This window comes from Aythya fuligula, chromosome 18 (assembly GCF_009819795.1).
Source record: "Aythya fuligula isolate bAytFul2 chromosome 18, bAytFul2.pri, whole genome shotgun sequence".
NCBI lineage: Eukaryota > Metazoa > Chordata > Aves > Anseriformes > Anatidae > Aythya > Aythya fuligula.
Genome location: NC_045576.1, coordinates 10,142,985 through 10,162,505, shown reverse-complemented (window position 1 = coordinate 10,162,505; position 19,521 = coordinate 10,142,985). Strand labels below are relative to the sequence as shown.

General features: G+C 51.7%; 2 protein-coding genes across 2 annotated transcripts in view; one reads left to right on the top strand and one right to left on the bottom strand.

Moving 5' to 3' along the window:
- The window catches only part of ARSG (arylsulfatase G), a 43,875-nt gene extending 24,354 nt beyond the window's left edge, over window positions 1-19,521 (bottom strand). The window contains exons 1-3 of the mRNA XM_032199465.1: window positions 19,251-19,521; window positions 18,780-18,951; window positions 17,739-17,864 (exon numbers count right to left, since the gene is read on the bottom strand). The gene's annotated coding sequence lies outside the window, so the exon portion shown is untranslated. The remainder of the gene's footprint in view (window positions 1-17,738; window positions 17,865-18,779; window positions 18,952-19,250) is intronic.
- Window positions 1,098-9,476, top strand: SLC16A6 (solute carrier family 16 member 6). Its single transcript, XM_032199466.1, has 6 exons — window positions 1,098-1,211; window positions 2,881-3,122; window positions 3,712-3,855; window positions 4,438-4,566; window positions 5,710-6,537; window positions 7,131-9,476. Exons 2-6 carry the CDS (start codon window positions 2,888-2,890, stop codon window positions 7,382-7,384), a joined length of 1,590 nt encoding a protein of 529 aa, XP_032055357.1. The 5' UTR covers window positions 1,098-1,211; window positions 2,881-2,887; the 3' UTR covers window positions 7,385-9,476.

Here is a 19,521-nt window from a genome sequence, read left to right as displayed (position 1 = left end):
CATAACCCCCCCAAATCTCCCATATCCTCCCCATATCCCCTCCAAACCCCCCTAGACCCCCATTAACCTCTTCCAAACCCCCCTAACCCCCCATTAACCCCCTCCAAACCCCCCTTATCCCCCTTCAACTCCCCCCATTAAGCCTCCTACACCCCCCATAACCCCTCCTACACCCCCATAACCCCCCAAACCCCCCATTAACCCCCTCCAAACCCCATTAAGCCCCCCATTAACCCCTCCCAACCCCCCTTATCCCCCCCACCCCCCCCCCATAATCCCCCCTTATCCCCCCATAACCCCCCTAACCCCCATTAACCCCCTATACCCCCCCATTACCCCCTCCAACCCCCATTAACCCCCCCAAAACCCCCTTATCTCCCCCAAACCCCCCTTATCCCCCCCAACCCTCCCATAATCCCCCCAAACCCCCCATTAATCCCCCCCAAACCCCCCTTATCTCCCCCAAACCCCCCTTATCCCCCCCAACCCTCCCATAATCCCCCCAAACCCCCCATTAATACCCCCCAAACCCCCCTTATCTCCCCCAAACCCCCCATTAATCCCCCCATTAACCCCCTCCAACCCCCCTTACCCCCCCCAACCCCCATTACCCCCCCAACCCCCCTTATTCCCCCCAACCCCCCCATAATCCCCCCAAATCCCCCATTAATCCCCCCATTAACCCTCCTACACCCCCCTCAGGCCCCCCATTAACCCCCCCTTATCCCCCCCCCAACCTCCCCCTTACCCCCCCCAACCCCCATTAACCCCCCCCAAACCCCCCATTAATCCCCCCAACCCCCCCATAATCCCCCCAAACCCCCCATTAATCCCCCCAAACCCCCCATTAACCCCCCCATCACCCCCCCATACCCCCCCCAACCCCCCTTACCCCCCCATACCCCCCCCATTACCCCCCCTTACCCCCCCCACCCCCCCCCCCCCCCATATCACCCCCCCCCTAACCCCTCCCCGTTCCGTTCCGTTCCGAGCCGCGCCGCAGCCGCGCCGGGCGCGCACATGGCGCTGCGGAGCCGCCGGCGGGGACCGGCTGCAGCCGGTCTATAAAGGGCCGGCCCCGAGCGGCCGCGGGCACCGGCAGCAGCCGCGGGGGCCCCGGGAGCAGCCGGCGGGCAGCGGGGCCGCCTCCTTCGCCCAAGGAGGGGGGGGGGCTGCCGACCATGGGCCGCCCCTAGCCCCCCTGCACCCCGGTGAGTTTGGGTTTTTTTTTTATTTTTATTTTTTTTTGCTATTTGGGGTGGGGGGAGGGCTGGGTTAGAAGGTTGGTTTGTTATTATTTTTTTTTTTGCGATTCTTTTGTGGTTTTTTTTTGATTTTTGGGGGGTATTTTGTGCCCCCCCCCCCCCCCCCCCCTCTCCACTTTGCCTCCCCTCCCCTTTTCCGCATCCCTTTATTTTTAGCCGGCGGCCCCGGCGCCCGCCGAGGAGCCGGTGCGGCGGTGGCGATGCAGAAATCAGGGCTGAAATGTGCCCCAAGTGATGCGGGGGGGGCTTTATCCTCACCCCCCCTCTATCCCTATCCCCCTCCCACGGCTCACTTTAATCCCCCCCGATCCCAAAATGCCCATTATGCACGCCGAGACCTGGGATTATTTCGTTTTTTTTTTCCCTAAATAGCGGGGTTCCTCCTCACCTCGCCCCCACCCCCGGTACCGTGACACCGGGAGCTCAGCCCCGACCCCGCACCCTTTTTTTTTTTTGGGGGGGGGCGGGGCACGGACAAACTTCGAGCCCCACCGGTGGTCGTGGCCCCCTTTCCCAAGCCACGGGAAGGATGCTGGAGCCCACGCCTGGCTCCATCCCTTGGCAGAACCCCCTTGGAGAGCCGTGCACCGGCCCCAACCCACCTTGGGGCACCCCATGGAGGGGCAGCGGGGTGCTGGGTGCCCCCTACACCCCCCTGGGGGGGCGCAGAGCCCTCGCCAGGTCCCCCCGAGGCTGCTCGCTGTCACCCGTGGGTGCCGCAGCCGGGCAGGCGATGGGCGAGAAGTTCCCCCGTGGGATGGGGAAGCGCTGCCGGAGCCGTTTGGGGTGGAAAATGGAGGAGGGAAACGCCTGGCAGAGCAGGGAAGGGGGGTGGCAGCTTTTGGGGTGCAGCCCCCCGCTGTCCCCAAACCGTCTGGGTGCTGTGCCCCACCATCGGGATGTCCCCATCCCCATCCCCGTCACCGCAGGTGTCGCGGCGCGGCTGAGCCCGAGGGCTGCGTGGGGAGCTGCTGGCAGCGGGGGCGTCCCCGCTGCGGCCACGCAGACCCCCGGGAAGGTGAGGGCAGGCAGGGCTCGCAGCCCCGGAGCGGTGTTTTTTCGGGGAAGGAGCACGCACCCGGGGAGCTGCTGGCTGCCCCGAGCACCGGCAGCCGCTCACGGCGACGCACGGCGGCTTCGGCTTGCAGCAGCGTGCCGGCTCGTGGCACCGAGCAGCCCCGCAGGAAAGTAGGCAGCACCCAAAGGTGCTGGTGGGTGTCCCCCATGAGGTCAGGCAGGCGGGAGGATCGGGGACGGGGAGCGCCGTGGGAAGCCCGGGCGATCCCAGCCCTCTCCGGGTGCCGCGGTGGATCTTTCACGAACTGCATCCAGCCCCCTGCGCTGAACCGCAGCCGCTCGCTGGGTTTTGCTGCTGGGAACAGCTCACCCTGGTGCTGAGCGGGGAGTTTCTAGCCCTCGGTTCAAAGGGCAGGAGCAGAAATGGTCCCTGTGGGACCATCGAGGGAGGAACTCGAGCCCAGCGCCTGCATTTAATTCCTCAGCAGCCCAGGGACTGGCTGAGGGCACCTTACTGATGGTTTGGCTGCTAGGCCGTGCCTCCGTAAGCAGAATTCTTCTGAGGCTGATGCCTGGCTTGTTCTCTCCTCTCTCCCAGCTCAAAAATGACGGTCAAAGCTGTAAAAATGCCGTGCACCACTCCAAATGTTTATACTAAAGTGCCTGACGGAGGATGGGGTTGGACGGTTGCTTTTGCTTTCTTCTTCGTGGAAGCTCTGACGTACGGCATCATCAAATCCTTCGGCGTCTTCTTCAACGACCTGATGGACAGCTTTGACGAAACCAACAGCAGGATATCCTGGATCATATCCATCTGTGTGTTTGTGCAGACCTTCACAGGTAAGAGTAAAGGGCACCGGTCGGAAGGTGCAGTCGCGCTGCTGACTCAGCACCCGAGGGCCCGGTATCTGGGATATCTGGGACTTGTCTCTAATGGCTCCACAACACGTAACCCCATAAAGCCTGGAGGCCGTGTTCCTGGAACACCACAGAACGGCTGTCTGGACCTGCCAGTCCCTCTGAGCCTCTTGTCCTGCATGGCATGAGGGCGCAGCCCCCGTCCCTGGCTCCAGGGGCTGAGCCCAGCCTGGCTGCTCGGCTCTCATCAGCAATGAAAGCGATGAAAAGAGAATTTCACAACCTAATTCCTCAGTGAAAAGCCTCAAACGTAACCTGAGCTTCACCGAAACCCGCTTGTTTCAATGGGTTTTGCTGCAGGTTTGTCCCCGGGCTGCCGTGCCTGGGTCTCTTCTGGAAGTTTTTTATCCGGGGGTGGCTGCAGGGGCGATGCTCTGCGAGGTTGAACGGGGAAAGTGATAACGTGGTGGGGACAGGGAGAGGGCAGAGGTGCGAGGAGAAGCTCCGAAGGGGATGGCAGCAGGGGAAGCTGCTGACCTGTGTGTTAACCACCGACCTGTGCTGCCCACAGCTCCTCTGTCAACCGTCCTAAGCAATCGCTTCGGTCACCGCTTCGTCGTGATGGCCGGCGGGGTGCTGGTCAGCACGGGCATGGTCACTGCCTCCTTCGCCCGCACCGTCGCGGACATGTACGTCACCATCGGCCTCGTTTCTGGTGAGTTGTTCCCGTCCCAGTCCCTCCGTGCACCTTCACGTGGCTTCCAGCGAGCTCTGCCTGGGCGCTGGGCAGGAGCCCCGCTCGCTGCTGGTTTAACTGGGATCGCTGGGGAGGAGAGAGCCCTTCGCAGGTCAAATCCTCCTCCTTTTCCCTCGCTTCTTGTCCCTGTTGTCTCGCCCTTTTTCCAATCTGGCCTGGGTGCCCCGCTCATATCTGCTGCCAGGGAGCTTTGCCTCGCGTACGGGAGCAACTGCTGCGGGCTCAGAGCCTTAAAGCAGATGAGGTCCTGAAAGCAAATACTGCTGTGTTTGGGAACAGGAGGCACTGCCTAGCAGGTTTGGGGTTTTGGGCCTTGTGTTTTGTTTTCTTCTTGGGTTTTGCTTTTGTTTTTTTTCTCTCGTCCAATTTAAAAAAATAACATTTTGGTTTCCCCAATGGTTTTCTTCCAGGGTGACTTGCTGAGTTGGCCGAAATGATACTGTAATCTCACCACCAGGAAAGCTGACTTAACGTGTTCTCGCATCAGTGTTTCCCCCTCCCTTTCTTGTTGTTATGGCAATTTTTGGCATTTATTCACAGGCCTCGGATACTGCCTCTCTTTCCTCCCGACTGTCACCATTTTATCACAGTATTTTGACAAAAGGCGCTCGCTGGTCACAGCAGTGGCATCGACAGGGGAATGTTTTGCTGTCTTCTCCTTCGCACCAGGTACAGTGCCTGAATTTTGTGAATTCCTGCATGCCTACACCCCAATCCTGCCCTGAGCCTTCTCCCAACCAAGAGGTGCTCGTTGGCCTTGCCATGAGCTGCTGCAGCCCCTGGGTTGTAGCTGATGTGTCTGTGGCTCTTACTTGTAATCCTAAAGAGCGGTCTGACCATGGCAAACACCCTCCCCAGCTGAGGTGCTGTGCATCAGGGAGGGATCCCGAGTCCCCCAGCACGAGGGATGGTGCTGGGGTCCCTGCAGCCACCCTGAGCTGCAGCAGGGAGAGGGAAAGGGGCACAGGCAGGTGCTGGGGAACGGGCTGCGCTCCCCCCAGCGCTGCCTGGCACACCGAGCCCTGCCACGCTGCTACCCGACCCGCTGGCTCCCTATATAGAGCTGGCAGGCTAAAAATAAGACTTGAGAAACTCCAGCTATTTAAAACACAGGCAGCACAAATAACTGCTCCTAAAGGTTAGTGGGCTCGTGCCGAGCACAGGCAGATGGACGGCCACAGCCTGCTGGGGACCTGCCCCCAGCCCAGGAGGGGAGAGCATCCCACATGGCCCCGTCCTGCCCTGTCCTCATCCTGCCCTGTCCCCAGCAGCGTGTCTTGGGCCTTTCCTTCGGTGGCAGCCTCATGTGCACGCTTCTGCTTGGCTAATGCCCATTCCAGAGCTCATCTGGTTGCAGCTGAGGGCTTGTAATGAAGCAGCCGCACGCACCTTTGAGCAAGGCCGAGAGACTTCCTCTGGTAGCTGGTTGCAGGGTGGGGTCAGCTGAAAGAGGAAACTCAAGCGTTGCGTTCGCTCTCATTCACTAAAAATAACCCCACCTCCATCCCTGCACATCCCAAACCCCCTGGTACCTCCGAAGTGACAAGCGGCGAGATGGCTTCTGCTAGCCAGATGTGAGATGTGGTGCCTGGGCTCCCTGCTGAGATCTGGGTGCCCACCCCTGGGTGGCCCTGAGCAGGGCAGGAGGGGCCCACAAGGGTATTCAGGACCCTTTGAGGTGCTCAGGACCCTTTGACTGGTGCCCGAAGTGCCACGGCTTTGGTTGCTCCGCTAACCTGAAATTCAGACAGCTGCTTGGTGTGGCCGCAGGGGTTTTTAGTTACGCTCTGTTCCTGTGCTCTCTTTCCTCAGCAATTACTGCTCTGAAGGAGCAGATCGGCTGGAGATACAGCCTGCTGTCTGTTGGGGTGCTGCAGCTGAGCATCGTCGTCTGCGGGTCGCTGCTGCGCCCCATTGTCATCAAAGAGCAGGCAGAAGAAGAAGTGAAAGCGCAGCCTCCGGAGGAGCCCACGGAGACAAAGTACATGCTTGAAAACGAGCAAACACGCACCTCAATAGAGTCCATTGACTCAGGAGTCGAAATAACTACCTCACCCAGAAATGTGCCTGGAAACACCAAAGCAGAGCCGAAAAGTGAAGAACCAAAGGAACATGCACAGACCCTCGTTGGAAACAACAGCCCCCCTACAGAACCAAAAACCAAACTACTGGACTTTTCTGTGATGAGAGACTCTAGCTTTATCTGTTATGCATTCTTTGGCCTATTTGCTACCCTGGGGTTCTTCGCTCCCTCCCTGTACATCATTCCCCTGAGTCGCAGCCTGGGCATCAGCAAAGACCACTCTGCATACATACTGTCTGCCATGGCGATCGCAGAGGTCTTTGGCAGAATTTCAGCTGGCTGGGTTCTCAACAAAAAGCCTATCCGCAAGATCTACATCGAGCTCATCTGTGTCGTTCTGCTGTCTGTAGCACTGTTTGCCTTCCCTTTCGCCTCCGAGTTCTGGGGGCTGATGACATGTAGCATATTTTTCGGGTTCATGCTGGGAACAGTAGCGGGCACACACATTCCTCTGCTGGCAGAAGACGACGTGGTTGGCATTGCAAAAATGTCTTCTGCAGCTGGAGTCTACGTCTTCATTCAGAGCTTAGCTGGGTTGGCTGGCCCACCCCTTGCAGGTAACTAAAACTTCCCTCGTGCTTTTTGGGTGCCTGATAAATGCTGGTGCTGACCTGTCTAGAAGGTATTGCGATGGCCCTAGTCGTAGTGCTACCCTAAAGACCTGCAGCTAGCGCGAGGAGGCTCTCGGAGCCAGAAGACTGCTGCAATGCAGCTCTGCAGAGTCCCAAAGACGAGGCAGGCTCCACGGAGGAACCTCAGGGCAGAGCAAAATGCTGCAGTGCTGCCCTGATCCTGTTAGAAACCCAACGCTGGCATCAGTTCAGGCTGTAGTGAGCGGCAGAAGCAGACTGCTTTCAGTGCAGGTGGTCTTACCACACACTGCAAAAAAAAAAAAAAAAAGTGACATCTATCAGAGGAGAAGTATTTCAGTCCTAGTGTCCCTGCAGTGACTCAGGTCTTCTGACTTGCAGAAAGATGACTAAACGTAATGTTTTCCCACCTTTCCTTTAAGGTAGCATCTGTTTGTCATCAGTTATCTCTTCCTTGCAAATATTGATGCAGTGGGCCCTGTAGGAATCCTCTTCTAGGCGGGGTGGGCAAGAGCGTGGGGTAAAGTTGCGGCTAACTGGTGTAAATGTGTCTTCCATAGGTGTCTTAGTGGATAAAACACAGAACTACAGCTCAGCCTTCTACTCCTGTGCTGCTGGCATGGTCCTGGGTGCTGTGTTTCTGTCCTTGGTGAGGCCGTGCAAGGCTGGGCTGTGCCACCGGCAGCAGCCGGGCGCAGAGGAAGGTGCAGCAGAAGGCACGGCGGAAGGCACGCAAGACTTGCCAGAGGACTTCATCGAAATGGATATCGGAAAAGCAGATCATTCAGGAAAAGGTTGTGACAGCGCGGCGTAAAAAACTGTCCCTTCTCCATCTAATGTACTTGGTGTAAGCCTGGGGAACGTGTCAGCTCTGCTCCACATTTTAAAACTCCATTCTAAAGGGAATGTGAAATTTTAAATGTGAACAGAACAGTTGCTATTAACAAACAACTTTTTTTTTTATTGTTAGAAAGAAACTTTTTTAACCAACAATGGAAAGCTCCATAGAAAATACAGATAGCCACATAAGAATAATTCGTGTCTAGCATGAAGCTGTGATGCACACTCCTGCTTTCCCGATAACACGCATAGGTAAAGGCTCGACTGATCCCACGTGGAAAACAGAACAGCAGAAGCAGCCCGTGCAAGGCAACCTGGCAGTGCAGTCTCTGACTGGCTCCGTTCATCCCGTACTGCAGATCCTGCACAGTCACAAACCAATTGCACCAACTAGAGATGAGTATTTGTGCAACACTAGTAGCCAACTGCATTTTCTTTCGGAAGAATACGGACTTATATTTTAGACTTGAGGAGGAGGCTAGCCTAGATAGCTGACTTAAACCATTGCTATTGTTCTTCTAATTAACTTGAATGTCACAAATGCTGGGAAATCAGAGGTTCCATATGTCTTTGTGGCCAGTTATTACTGCACATATTTCATGATAAGATCATTTTTCTTCTCCTGATTGGTTTCCTTCGAACCGCCTTGTATCACTAGTCTGCCCAGATGTACTGTTTCTAATTTAACTAGTATTTATTAATTTATTCTAAGATAGTTAAAGGACATTATCTTAACTGGAGAGGAAAAATAATCTTTTGCGTAATGGAAAACTGTCTTTACATCAAACCTTTCAATACCTATCTTGTATTGCTAGCTTGTGAAATTGTTGGGGAAACTCACAGCATAGACTATAGCTGTTTTTAATAGGTAGGCCCTAGGTAACCCCCTTGTTATTTAAAATAATAATAATAATAAAAACCCTACAGATTCACTCTCTCCTTCCATAAGGCCTCAGCTGCTGTCAGTGGACCTGGCTCTACTGCCGTAAGCAGACCGCCACGCAGTGAGGATTTGGCCCAGCGTGTCTTAACATCTGAATGTACCCAAACGTCTCACCTAGGGGTGCACGGGGACAGCTCTGCCACATCTCTGAACGAATGTGGAGTCCCTCGATGCTGTCCTGGCCAGGCGCTGGTCCTAGCAGTGCCCCTTCCTCCCCAACCTCAGTGAGAGGCCTTTTGCTGCTGACTTCAGTGAGAAAAAGAACTGGAGCCTGTGTGTATTTAATGTGTAAAAGGAAGTATAAAAGACCACGTACTAGCTGTTCATTTAGTCTTAACAGGAGCGATTCCTACTCCCAGTGACACAAGCTTGCTTACCCCACCTATGTGCATCTTACCGCCTCTAGGCAACTCAGGGGGAACAAATAAAACGAGTCTGTTTCAGTTTGAGTACACGTGCTTTGGAAAAAAAAAAGCATTTCTGTGTATTTAAGTGGAAGTGGCATCATGCATTAACTGCTACACTGACATGTCCGTGTCTTTTACCAGCCATAGAAACGTGGGACAATCTGTAGAACTCCTCTTTGGGAAGGTGCTTGATTTGTTTTTGTCGTAGATGTCCAAAAAAAGAAAAAAAATATAGAAACAGGCACTCATGCAACGAAGTGGCTAGAGCAATCCATCGTCACTGCCTGAAAACTGTTGTGACCATGCTGCAGTCTCGTGTCCTTTCTATGCCTCAGCACTTTATCACCCACAGCAGAACCTCGCTGCGTCGCGCCAAGGACTGGAAGACCCCTTACCGAGAACTCGAGTGTTGCGAGTCAGTGAGTAACTGAACAAATCCCGCGTTGCATTCAGATGTACTTTATTTATTGTTAATTTATGATACTTCAAGCATTTGGGTAAATGTTCTGTAGCCTATAATTGTAAGATTATTGAAGTCTTTGTAATATGAGACCTCACTACAGCACTTTGCTATTACAACTCTGCTTGGAAGTGGAATAAGGCCTCCAGGTTTTGCGTGTGTGTGAAAGCTCCCTGTTCTGCAGATTTACGAGGTTCTACTGTAACTTTTTTTACAACAATTTCCAATACAGATCAAATAATACGTTTGTCACTGACCTCGCCGTACGTTTCTGTCCTGTCTGTGTGTGCGCGGGCTCGGCAGACCCAGACGCGGGCTTCAGTGCGCCCAGAGCAGGATCTACCCATTTGTAACGCACCTAGTGGGCTCTGGAAAAAAAAACCCTAAAACACTGACTTTGCAATAAACTTTTCCTTTTTTTCCCTTTTTTTTGAATGATTAAGAAAATGAAGGAGCTCCTTTCCGTGCCTCCCTCCTGCCCATCCCTAGGAGCAGGGCTGGGTCTCTGCTGGCCTCGTGGTGCTTTGGGGTCCCGCTGCTGCTTCCCCTCCCGGGGCTGTGGTGTTGCACTTCCTCGGGCTGAAGCGGCGTGGTTACCCTGCAAATTGGGCAATCCTACAATCATACCTTCCTTTAAATGAGCTGTTTGGAAGCCATCTGCTTGGTGCTGACCTCGAGGAGACTCCTGCAAACCCTCAGCAGCGCAGGCCTGGTTCTGGGCAGCCTTTTCTCCTTCTGAGCGGTGGCTGAATTGGCGGTGCTTAGGGACATTATCCTCGCGGCTTCAAGAAGCAGGCAATCATGTAATTATTTTATCATCTCGCTGAATTGCAGAATACTTTCTACGTGCCAGGCTAGGCGGCTCCCATATCAAAAATCAAACTAATAAATACCAGGCCAGTCACACTAAGGGGCACTTTTCCCTTCCCCAAACCTTATTTCTCCCTCCACCACGCGACGTTACGCCCTTCCCTGTTTAACCTGTAACTCCTAGACTCACCAAACCCTACCAGGAGTAATACAGCCACGCTGCTAAATTCCAAATACGAGCGTGTGTTAGATCTGCAAATGACTCGTTGAAGGACTCATCGCACCACCGACAGGCATTAATTGCAATTTATTTGCATTCTAGTTGCAGCAGTCCCAGGACAGAGGTAGGTGATCACACGTGCAAGCAGAGCAGACGACACGAATACCAAGCTCCCAGGAAGCCAATCTGTCTCCCAATCTGACTCTGGCTCCATTGCAGCAGTGAACAAACACGCTTTGCAACAACTTCCCCAAAACAACAACAAAAAAGCACTACAAAGGCCGCACACTGTTCACATCCTTATAAAGATGAGCACATAAAACTGTAACACTATCAGATGTCTCCCAGCACACAAACAATTTGGAGTAATTCTTCCCACCTGGTTTAAATTAATGGCCCATGACCTCCCTGCTCATCCTGGTATGAAGGCATTAATGCCAGAACAAAATAGGGTGAAAATGCTTTTATTCAGTAACTGTGTATAGCTACTTCATGCCAGTAAATCAGAGGGCAACGAGCGACAGGAGTCACTTCTGCGAGCCTCGGTATCCCTTTCCGAAGGACTTGTACAAGATTTTATACTCCTGTAGCCATCTAGCCAACGAGGCCACTGCCAGGCAGATGTAAATAAAGGAAATTGCACAAGGGCAGCTTGCAGCAGGACAAGCAGCCCTCAGCCCCTAGGTGTCTGTCCATTCTACAGCAGAAAGGAAGCTGTACAATGTTGTGTTTTTTTGTCATTTTTTCCATTTAAAACTAAAGAGAACGGCAAGCTCTTAGTTTTTTTTTTTCACTTGTTTTAGATAAGCCAACGTCAGGTTCCTAAAGGGACAAACAAGTCTTTAAAAATAGCTAAACTGGTCTGGGAGAGACCGGAAAAAAATGAAGTAGGTGCTTACAAAACAACACAAGTGTTTTAATGATTCCCCTCAGATGTTACTTGTTAGCATCTGAGATCATTGTTTTCCAGCTGCCCGTAGTAAACATGACCTGAATTTTTTGGTGATGCAAGCACTGACAGCAATCCCTCTCCCTCTTTAAGGCTCATCCTTAGGATGTTCAGAGCTTGGTTGTAGCAGGACGCTCGCTGAACTGCTGGCTTTGCTGAAAGACAACGACAAGGCGCCGTTTTCCAGAGGTGGGACCCTGCACTTGACCACTTGGTGACATCGGAAGGCCAAATCCCTCCTCGGTCCTGCAGTGCCACACCGAGGACTCGCTTTCCCCTCCGGTCAGCGAGGTTCTGCACCACCAGCACGGATCCATAGGGACGGGGAATGCCGTTGGGGCTGGAGAGGGAACAGTTCCCTCTAGTGTAGCGCTGCTGCACGAGGCCTGGGAAAGGCTCTCGAGCATCCGAAGCTGCTCTCGGTTACAGAACCCCATCTGCAGCTGCAACGTGTGTGCCTCCCACGGATGCAAGCCACCTCTGGGGCTCCTGGCAGGAACACGCCAAGGTTTTGAGATTTTCCCCCCTCAGTTTTGCTCACCCAGACTTTTACTTGCAGGATATGCAAACTCAGGGCTGTGTTAGCATAAAGCTTTTCTTTTTTCTTTTTTTTTTTCTTTTTTTTTTTTTAATTTTCCTTCTTGCAAATTGCAGCGAGCCACCTAATAAATCAAACACAACCCCCCACCCTCTTTCCTACAGCAGTTGTCAAGCTCCAGTTACGACAATTTGCGGTAAAATATTACTCACCAACACTTTGGCCCGTGTGAGCAGCTCTGCCTCTGTAAAGACAGCCCCCTAAATCACTGCTTTGTCACAGAAGCCACAAGCATAACCAAAAGACTTATTACACGCAGACATTATGAGAATAAGGCCAACGAGACAATAGCTTCCCCGGCTTCCTTTTTGTCAAAGCTTTCATTAATGTTGTGAACGGGTTTTTCTGCTGCGGCCGCTGCCGGCTGCCTGCCACAGCCCGGCTGGCAGCGGCACGGCACAAACCGGCCCCAGGGAGCCCCAGCAGCAGCGAGACCGAGCATCACCTCCTGCTCAGCATCTCCTCGTGCTCAGCATCTCCTCCTGCTCAGCATCTCCTCGTGCTCAGCATCTCCTCGTGCTGGGTCAGCTCCTGCCCTCCCTGGGCGCTCTGGTGATTTCCTTTTGGTCTCCGCGAGGTTACACCAACGCCACGGGAAGTGATCACAGGGAGGCATTTCAAGCACATCGAGGCTTTTGCATTTTGCCATTGATGTGGCTGTGTTGTTTTTTTATGTTTTGTTTTTTGTTTTAACCTGCTGCAAAATGAGTCGAAGTTATGAAATAACCCGAGAAATTGCAGCTGGGGTTGAGGGCCTGCAGGAGACGGGCACGCGGGCAGCAGGCACCAGCTCCATACCAGGTAGGTGTCCCACCACAGCCCCAACCAGTGGGAGCAGAGCTTTGAGGACAACTGGGCTCCCCCTGCCACTTGTGCTCACAATTCAGCACGTGCAAGAGGGAGCTAGCACAGTAACCATTACACTCTGGCACTCACGCCCTGCATTCCCCCAGAAAACCTGCAGCAGAGTGAGGGGAAGAGGCTGCTCTTGTGTGCACAGCTCCCTGCCTGCTGGGAAATGTCCCTTCCCCTCCTCCTGCAACAGCCCAGGCCTCCAGCACGAGCTCTGAGCTTGCCCTGATCATACCAAGTAAATCAGCAAACCCTGCCTGCGCTTGTATCTCCCTTCCTTACGCACCCCCGGCGTTATCAGCAAGAGCTTATCAGCGGCAGCCACTCGGGAGGAACAGCCCCACGGCATTATCGGGTGCCGCAGGGCTGGGAGTGCTGCTGGCAGCCGGTCCCACAGCCGCAGGGCTCAGGCTGGCTCAGCACCTCCAGGAAAAGCCAGATTCCCTCCCGGACATTGCCAAGAAAGCCCCCAAAGCTGATGCACTCACTGCACGGAGCTGCCTCCCTCCCTCCGTGACTCACGCCATTCCCCACGTGCTGCTAGTAATAAAATACATTAAATAAACCATACCTGGAAAGGCAGAGTCTGCAGGCTTTATGTTTCCTCTCCCTTTTTCTGGCTGTTTTTGTGCCGCCTCGGCTGGTGGAGAGTCGGAGCCCTCCAGAACTCCTCTCAATATCACGACCGAGGGCTCTCAGGAGTGAACCTGGAAGCGCGCTCCCTCGACAGCCACCAGGAGAAACCCTGGGGTGAACAGATCCCCTCAATATTTAAATACCACACCACATTCAATCTCTAGTTCATGAAATGTTTTCACTGAGACTGCCCCTATCCTTTCCTGCGGTATCCTCACACCTCTAAGATGCTTTTTCCGCCTGTTTTGGGCAGCTCGGAACCAAACAAGCATTTTCACGAATTTCTTCAAACACACACCTCACTTTAAATGCAGGAAGAAAGCAAGGCTGAGCAGAGCACTGCCAACGGTGCTCTTCAAAAGGTTACAGGCTCCTAAAATCTATCAATAATAGACTTGTTTCTTTATTTTACCAATGTACGTGCTTGCAGAGGGCACGTCCCACCTCTGCAGGCCGCTGAGTTGGTGCAATCTGATCAGTGGCAGCATTTGGAAGTGTTTTCTGGACAATATTCTTCCAGGAAGGACACTGATCTCGCAGCCCAACCTACACGTGGGATTTCTTGGTGCAGAAGAAGGGGCCAAAGTGGTCAGCTAACAGTGTGTAAAGGGAGAACTGAGCAGAAACTGTATTTCTATCCAATTCACTTGTTTATATGCAAGGAAATGCCAGTAACAAACATCAGAATGTGCAAGCATTCTATTTCAACACAGCATTTACATACATAGATGCACTTGGTGTGTACTTCCTCGTTGTCAGAACAGCAGATAATTCACACGCTTCAGAAACGTTAATTGCTCACAGTGTGTGAGACCAGGAAGGGAGAGCAAAGGGAGATTTGTGCACCAGGGAGCAAAAATTAATCCTGAAAATTGGGCGCAGTGGGAACTCTCACCTGTCAGCTTCATTTGGGGCCCTGGGCACAGCGAGTCAATTTTCCAGCAAAGGAAATATCCTACCTGGGTGACGTGAAGCAAATGAAAGCCTAACCAAATCCTGATAACAGTAATTACAAATAACACCCCGGCCCAGGAAATTAAACCTTTCACACGAAGTGCCAATTAAATCCGCGAACCGGATTCAGAAAAAAATAGAAGCTACGTAAACAACCTGGATTAAAGCTCAAGGCGCCTTCGCTCAACCTTCCTGCAAACTCCTGGGTGCAACTTTTGATCCTCTCCTTGTTACCCTCTCTCTGCGGACACATCCTGGTACCCACAGAGGCTCTTTCAGGCCAGCACGTGTCATGCTCAGAGACCATTTCTCCCCACCTACAGCGCCCTAAATTTAGCTGCTCATTCACAGCCGCTCCTTTCACCTGCAAACACTCCCTTACTTCCGCACGGGGACTCTCACTCCGGCAATTCTGTTACTGGCCTGGCAATAAAGGAAGAATTAAACAGCCCAAGAATCTGCTGCAGCTGCGTGCCGTACAGCACACCCCGGGCCCCGTTTGTAAAAGAAGCTGCAGACAAACGTTCCTGGATACACGCGGCACCAGCAGAGACCAAACACTGCAGCATCGTGTTAGCAACCAGCGGCAGCCAAGGGATGATACAAGCATTAGCTTTTCAGTGAAGAATTTTTAAGGCACTGGTAGATTCTTGTCACACGGCGTGTTTTAAAATAGTTCGTAGTAAATGATGGAAAATAACCCTTTAAATACAGGAGCTTTTCCGTATGTGCTGGACGCTCTTCCCGTGTGCTTTAGTCCTGCTAATAACCACCTGCAGCTCTCCTCAAACACTTTGAGAGGCTTTGGTGAGTGTCTCGAATCCCATACCGGGTCCTGTCACTGTTTTGCTATTGCCTTCAGCCCTGACAGTGCTGACATAACACGTTACATGGGCAAGAAGGAATAAGAAAGTTGAAAGATTTTTCTCTTAACAAGATTAAAGCTACTTTCAAACTCATTCTTTCTTATCACCACGTTCCACTTCTCGTGTGTAAAACCAGCAGGGGTTAATGCTAGCTAGAAGGTTGTCACCCCCCCAGCAGAACCCTCCTGCTTTGCTCCCAAACACCCTGGCTCCTCTGTAACACCTGCTTCTTGTTAGCAAAACAAATAAACAGTTTGTTACTAACCACATGTATAACTCTCTGCCACTGACATTTCTTTGCATGTCTCAGACCACAGTTTCCTTTGGAAACCCTGAACTTACGTGCTCCCTTAGTTCTTACGTTTGCAAGGCTGCAGAACGATGAGAAAAACAAGAAAACACGCACAGGCAGAAGCTACAGTATCTACAGCAACAGCTGAAACACAAACTGAGGGAGGGCTTGTGAAATTCACCCCGCCAGGAAGTTAAAAACGAGGCTGACCGGCACACGCCATGGGTGTTGTAACCAAATCTCAAGGGCTAGGTGGCAGCTCCCAGGCAGGGCTCCTGCTCCCATCACTCTGTACAGAGAGAGAGAGAGGAGCTGCCACGCAGCTCTAAGAAAAAAAGGCAAACCACCAATCTGCCCAGGCTGTTTGGGTAATACCAGTCTGCTCCTGGACACCTTTATCCCCAGGAGGCCTTGGGAAGGGCTGTTTAGCTTTGAAGACACGCTGCAGGCAGGCAGGAAGCACTGCTCCTGCCCCAGCACAGCAGATCTGCGGTGACAGCGACGGGAAGCAGCTGAGGCTGTGCACGTGCAGCAGCTCCAGGCACCAGCTCGAAACTCTCCCTGCCCCCAGAGCTCCGTGGTTTGCCCTGCTAGGAGGTAGAAGCAGCAACGCTGTGCAGGTGGATGAGCAGAGGGAGCTCTGTGGCAGGGGCTGCCAGCAGCACAGCTCCGGTGCTGCTGGAGGGGAAGGAAAGTTTGGGTGCTGGTTTCTGTGCCTGCCCCGTCCCCAGATGTGACAGCTTGCTGTAGTGATGAGGCCGATGGCTGCTTGTGGAAATGAGGTGGGCAGAGGGTGCCTGCCTGGAGCCCTGCACCACGCACTGCAGCCACAGAACCCCAAAATACACCAAATTTCCCTCTTCAGGTCTGAAAAACTGACTGTGTTAGGTAAACTGTTCCTACCTCCACCTCCTCACCTTCCTCCACTCCTTTCCATGGACAGCACCTACCACAAAACAGGCTCTAGCTCACCTTGCGGGACCTCAGCAGCAGCAAAGCTGAGCCCAGGAGTAAAGGAGACGTGAAAAAAAAGCACAGCAGCAGTGGAAAAGCTGCCTGCTTCCCTCCAGCCGGCCCCTGCTGCTCCCAAAGTCAGAATCCCCTGAGCAGCTGGCAAAGGCGAAGCACCCCGCTCCTCCTGGTACCTGCTGCTGGCTTCGGGGGGAGCAGGGATGGGATCAGGGCTGGGACCGGGCTGCACGGGCCGTGGGCGCCCCCTGCTGCCGCCCCCGCTGGATGGAGAAGCTCGGAGCAGCCCCAGGGGTTCGGATAAAGGAGGCTGCAGCCACCTCCAGCAGCCTAAAAAGCCAGCGTGGGCTGCAGGTGAGGTGCGCTGGGGAGCTTGGTCCTGCTAAAGTGTGGGAGCGGAGGCACTGCTGGGCTTGGCTGCTACCAAACGGGAAAGGTGAGCCTGGAGACTGGCTGCAGTTGGCATGCTGAACTCTAACCTCGCTGTCATCATCGCTTTTCAGCTTTCCATGCTGTTTTTAAAGCTGCGTTTCTCACTGAAGTCACTACAGGATTGCTACTGCCTGTACCCACACAGCCACGTACCCTGTATGAATTCACTGTATGAATCTGACTTTTTAAGCACGATGTCCTTAGCAAAGTTGAGCTTTGTCAATCCCTCAATAGCTTTAATGAACACAGCCTTTGTTTTATGAGGGAAGGGCCAAAGAGCGTATTTATGACCAGCATGGTTTAGGTATCAGAGAATCCTGCTGTGACCAGGAGGCAAACTCATGCTCTGAACATGGCATGAGATCTCGGAGGGCCTGGCTCTTTCCCCTACTGCCCTTTCATACTCTGTGCCTTTAAGTTTACAGCAAAGTTATATTAGACTTAAATCCAGTCGGTCACATGTAATGAAGATTTTTAGTATATAAAAACATACACACTTTTTTTTTTTTCCCCTTGCAACCAAAAAGTTCAGTTGCAGGCTACATGGCAGCCTGCATTTGTTAGGAATTCCCCTCCTGGATTGTATTTGCATGGGAAATATGGCAAAAGAAAGGGTGCCTGAGCAGCACAGTGAATCAATACCACTTGTGGGATTGCTTTTTCCAATGATTAGAACTTAATGAGTTGGAAATATATCCATCTTCTAAAAATCACAGAGCCATAAAACAAACTGCGAGGCGCTGAGTATCGCTGCTCACCTTCTACTACACATACACAGCAAGCATGAGTTGGCATTTTTTCTATTAGAATAGAACAGAATAAAATTGTTCAGCTGGAAGGGAGCTACAAGGATCACCAGGTCCAGCTTAAGCTGTTTGTTCACATTTTGAAAGCCATTCGAGTATTCAAACATACAAAGTTATGCTGTAAGACACGATACCTTTTGTCAAGGAAGCTTGTCCAAAGACAGAATTCCAGGACTCAATCTGGATAAAGCTCTGTCATTGCTATTCCTGCAACACACAAAGCAGCTGTCTTTTCTCCTTCGGGTATTTCAACAGATCCCCTGGGGGAAAAAGAAAAAAATCAATGAGAAGGCTTTTGTCAGGAAAAAAATAAATAACTTTTGTCAGGATAGAAGCAGAAATATATAGAAAAGCTGTGAACATGCAGGATTATTTTTACATATGTAAATACATGCTGTTGAGCAGGAAAGTCTGAGTATTCAGATACAATAATATTCCAAAGAGAGACTTTGTAAGTGCAAGTCCTCTTTGCAGATTTGGGCCTTCACAAAAATTACCCCTTTTTAAAATTATTTTTTATTTTATTTGGTTCACAGCTCGTTGAAATATTATTTTATAAAAGCAGAAAGAAAGGACAGTAAGACATTTAGATATTTGAATCAATTGCTGATTGCTAGAGGAAAAAAGTCTTCCTAATCCTACAGATGCTAAGTGGGCTCAGCAAAATTCCTAATAGACTACATCACAAAAAAATCACCATTATGAATGATCAAACAGCAAATTTTATTACTGTGCTCTCCCAGATTTTTTCTTAACCTAACCAAGTTTGACAAGAACACAAATCCTACATTATTATGCTCAACAACAGGCAAAACATCTATCTATCCACTGCATTAATTTAGGGGGTTTATTTCTCATACTCAGTGGCTGACAGAGCATGGACTTCACAGATGTAAAGGAGTAATTCAACCAGCTCACGAAGCATGAGCCTGCTGCTCTTAGATCATCCTGCTGTCTGCAATGGGACTACTTAAATGAATAAAAGTTACAGAATCAAATAACTGCAGGAGCTGGGATTTGGGCTTGCAAGACACCAGCCTCTAAACTGTGTTCACACCTATTTTCTTCAGTACAAGGCCCTAAGAAAAGTCTTTTATCAGACATCTCCCCTCTGATTAGTGACTAACAAAGAATCCCAAGTTCCCTCTGTTCATCAGTTTGTCACCATTATGTACCTGCAGGAGTCTGTAGGCTACTTGTAGCATGTTCATCTACTCCAAAAGCACACGCTGTACGTGAAACTGGAATGGGTTCCAGGATTTTCAGTCAGATCTCTGGAGAAGGCTTCACAGCACTCCTTCAATGTCACATCATCTTCTGTGCTAACTTCTGACTCCTCGAACAAACCTGTAGGAGGGATCCAAAAAAGACAGAAGGTTATTAATTTTCTTGCTGCAGGATAAGCCAACCAACTTGCTTAACAGCTTTTTCCCAGAGCTGTAATACTTATTTCAATTTTTAATGAATTTCGATCCATTTTGTGGCAGAAAAACACACACAGAGCTGTTGCGTAGCATTTGTAACATGCCCCGACTACACATGCGCTCTTTTACAACTCCTGACAACCCCAGGACCTTGTTGCCACCTTAACCCGTAGCTAAAGGATAAAATAACTACGTGCAGTGGTCCAAACTAACGATATTTACCAATAGTTCCTGCAACGCAGGGTATATCCTGTTGTGACAGAGCAGGGCTTTGCTTATTGAAGCCCCGGCTGAAGGAAGAGGCAAACAGGCGCGCCAGGCCTTGGCTGATTTTGGGTATTTTCAGCCTATATTTACAGCAGGAAGGCGTCTGAGAGGAGGAGCGTACTTTCTGACCACGGTTAATTAAAAAGCGGTGAAAACGAGACAGGAAACAATGCGAACGCGCAGCGATTCCGGGGCCGGCAGCAGGGCGGCCAGGTCAACCCGGCAG

Bases quoted from the DNA above. Each gene is read 5' to 3' on its own strand.
- SLC16A6 (XM_032199466.1), top strand. From the start codon at position 2,888: ATGACGGTCAAAGCTGTAAAAATGCCGTGCACCACTCCAAATGTTTAT. The intron at 3,123-3,711 runs GTAAGAGTAAAG...TGCTGCCCACAG, and splicing joins GTTTGTGCAGACCTTCACAG to CTCCTCTGTCAACCGTCCTA. The intron at 6,538-7,130 runs GTAACTAAAACT...TGTCTTCCATAG, and splicing joins GGCTGGCCCACCCCTTGCAG to GTGTCTTAGTGGATAAAACA.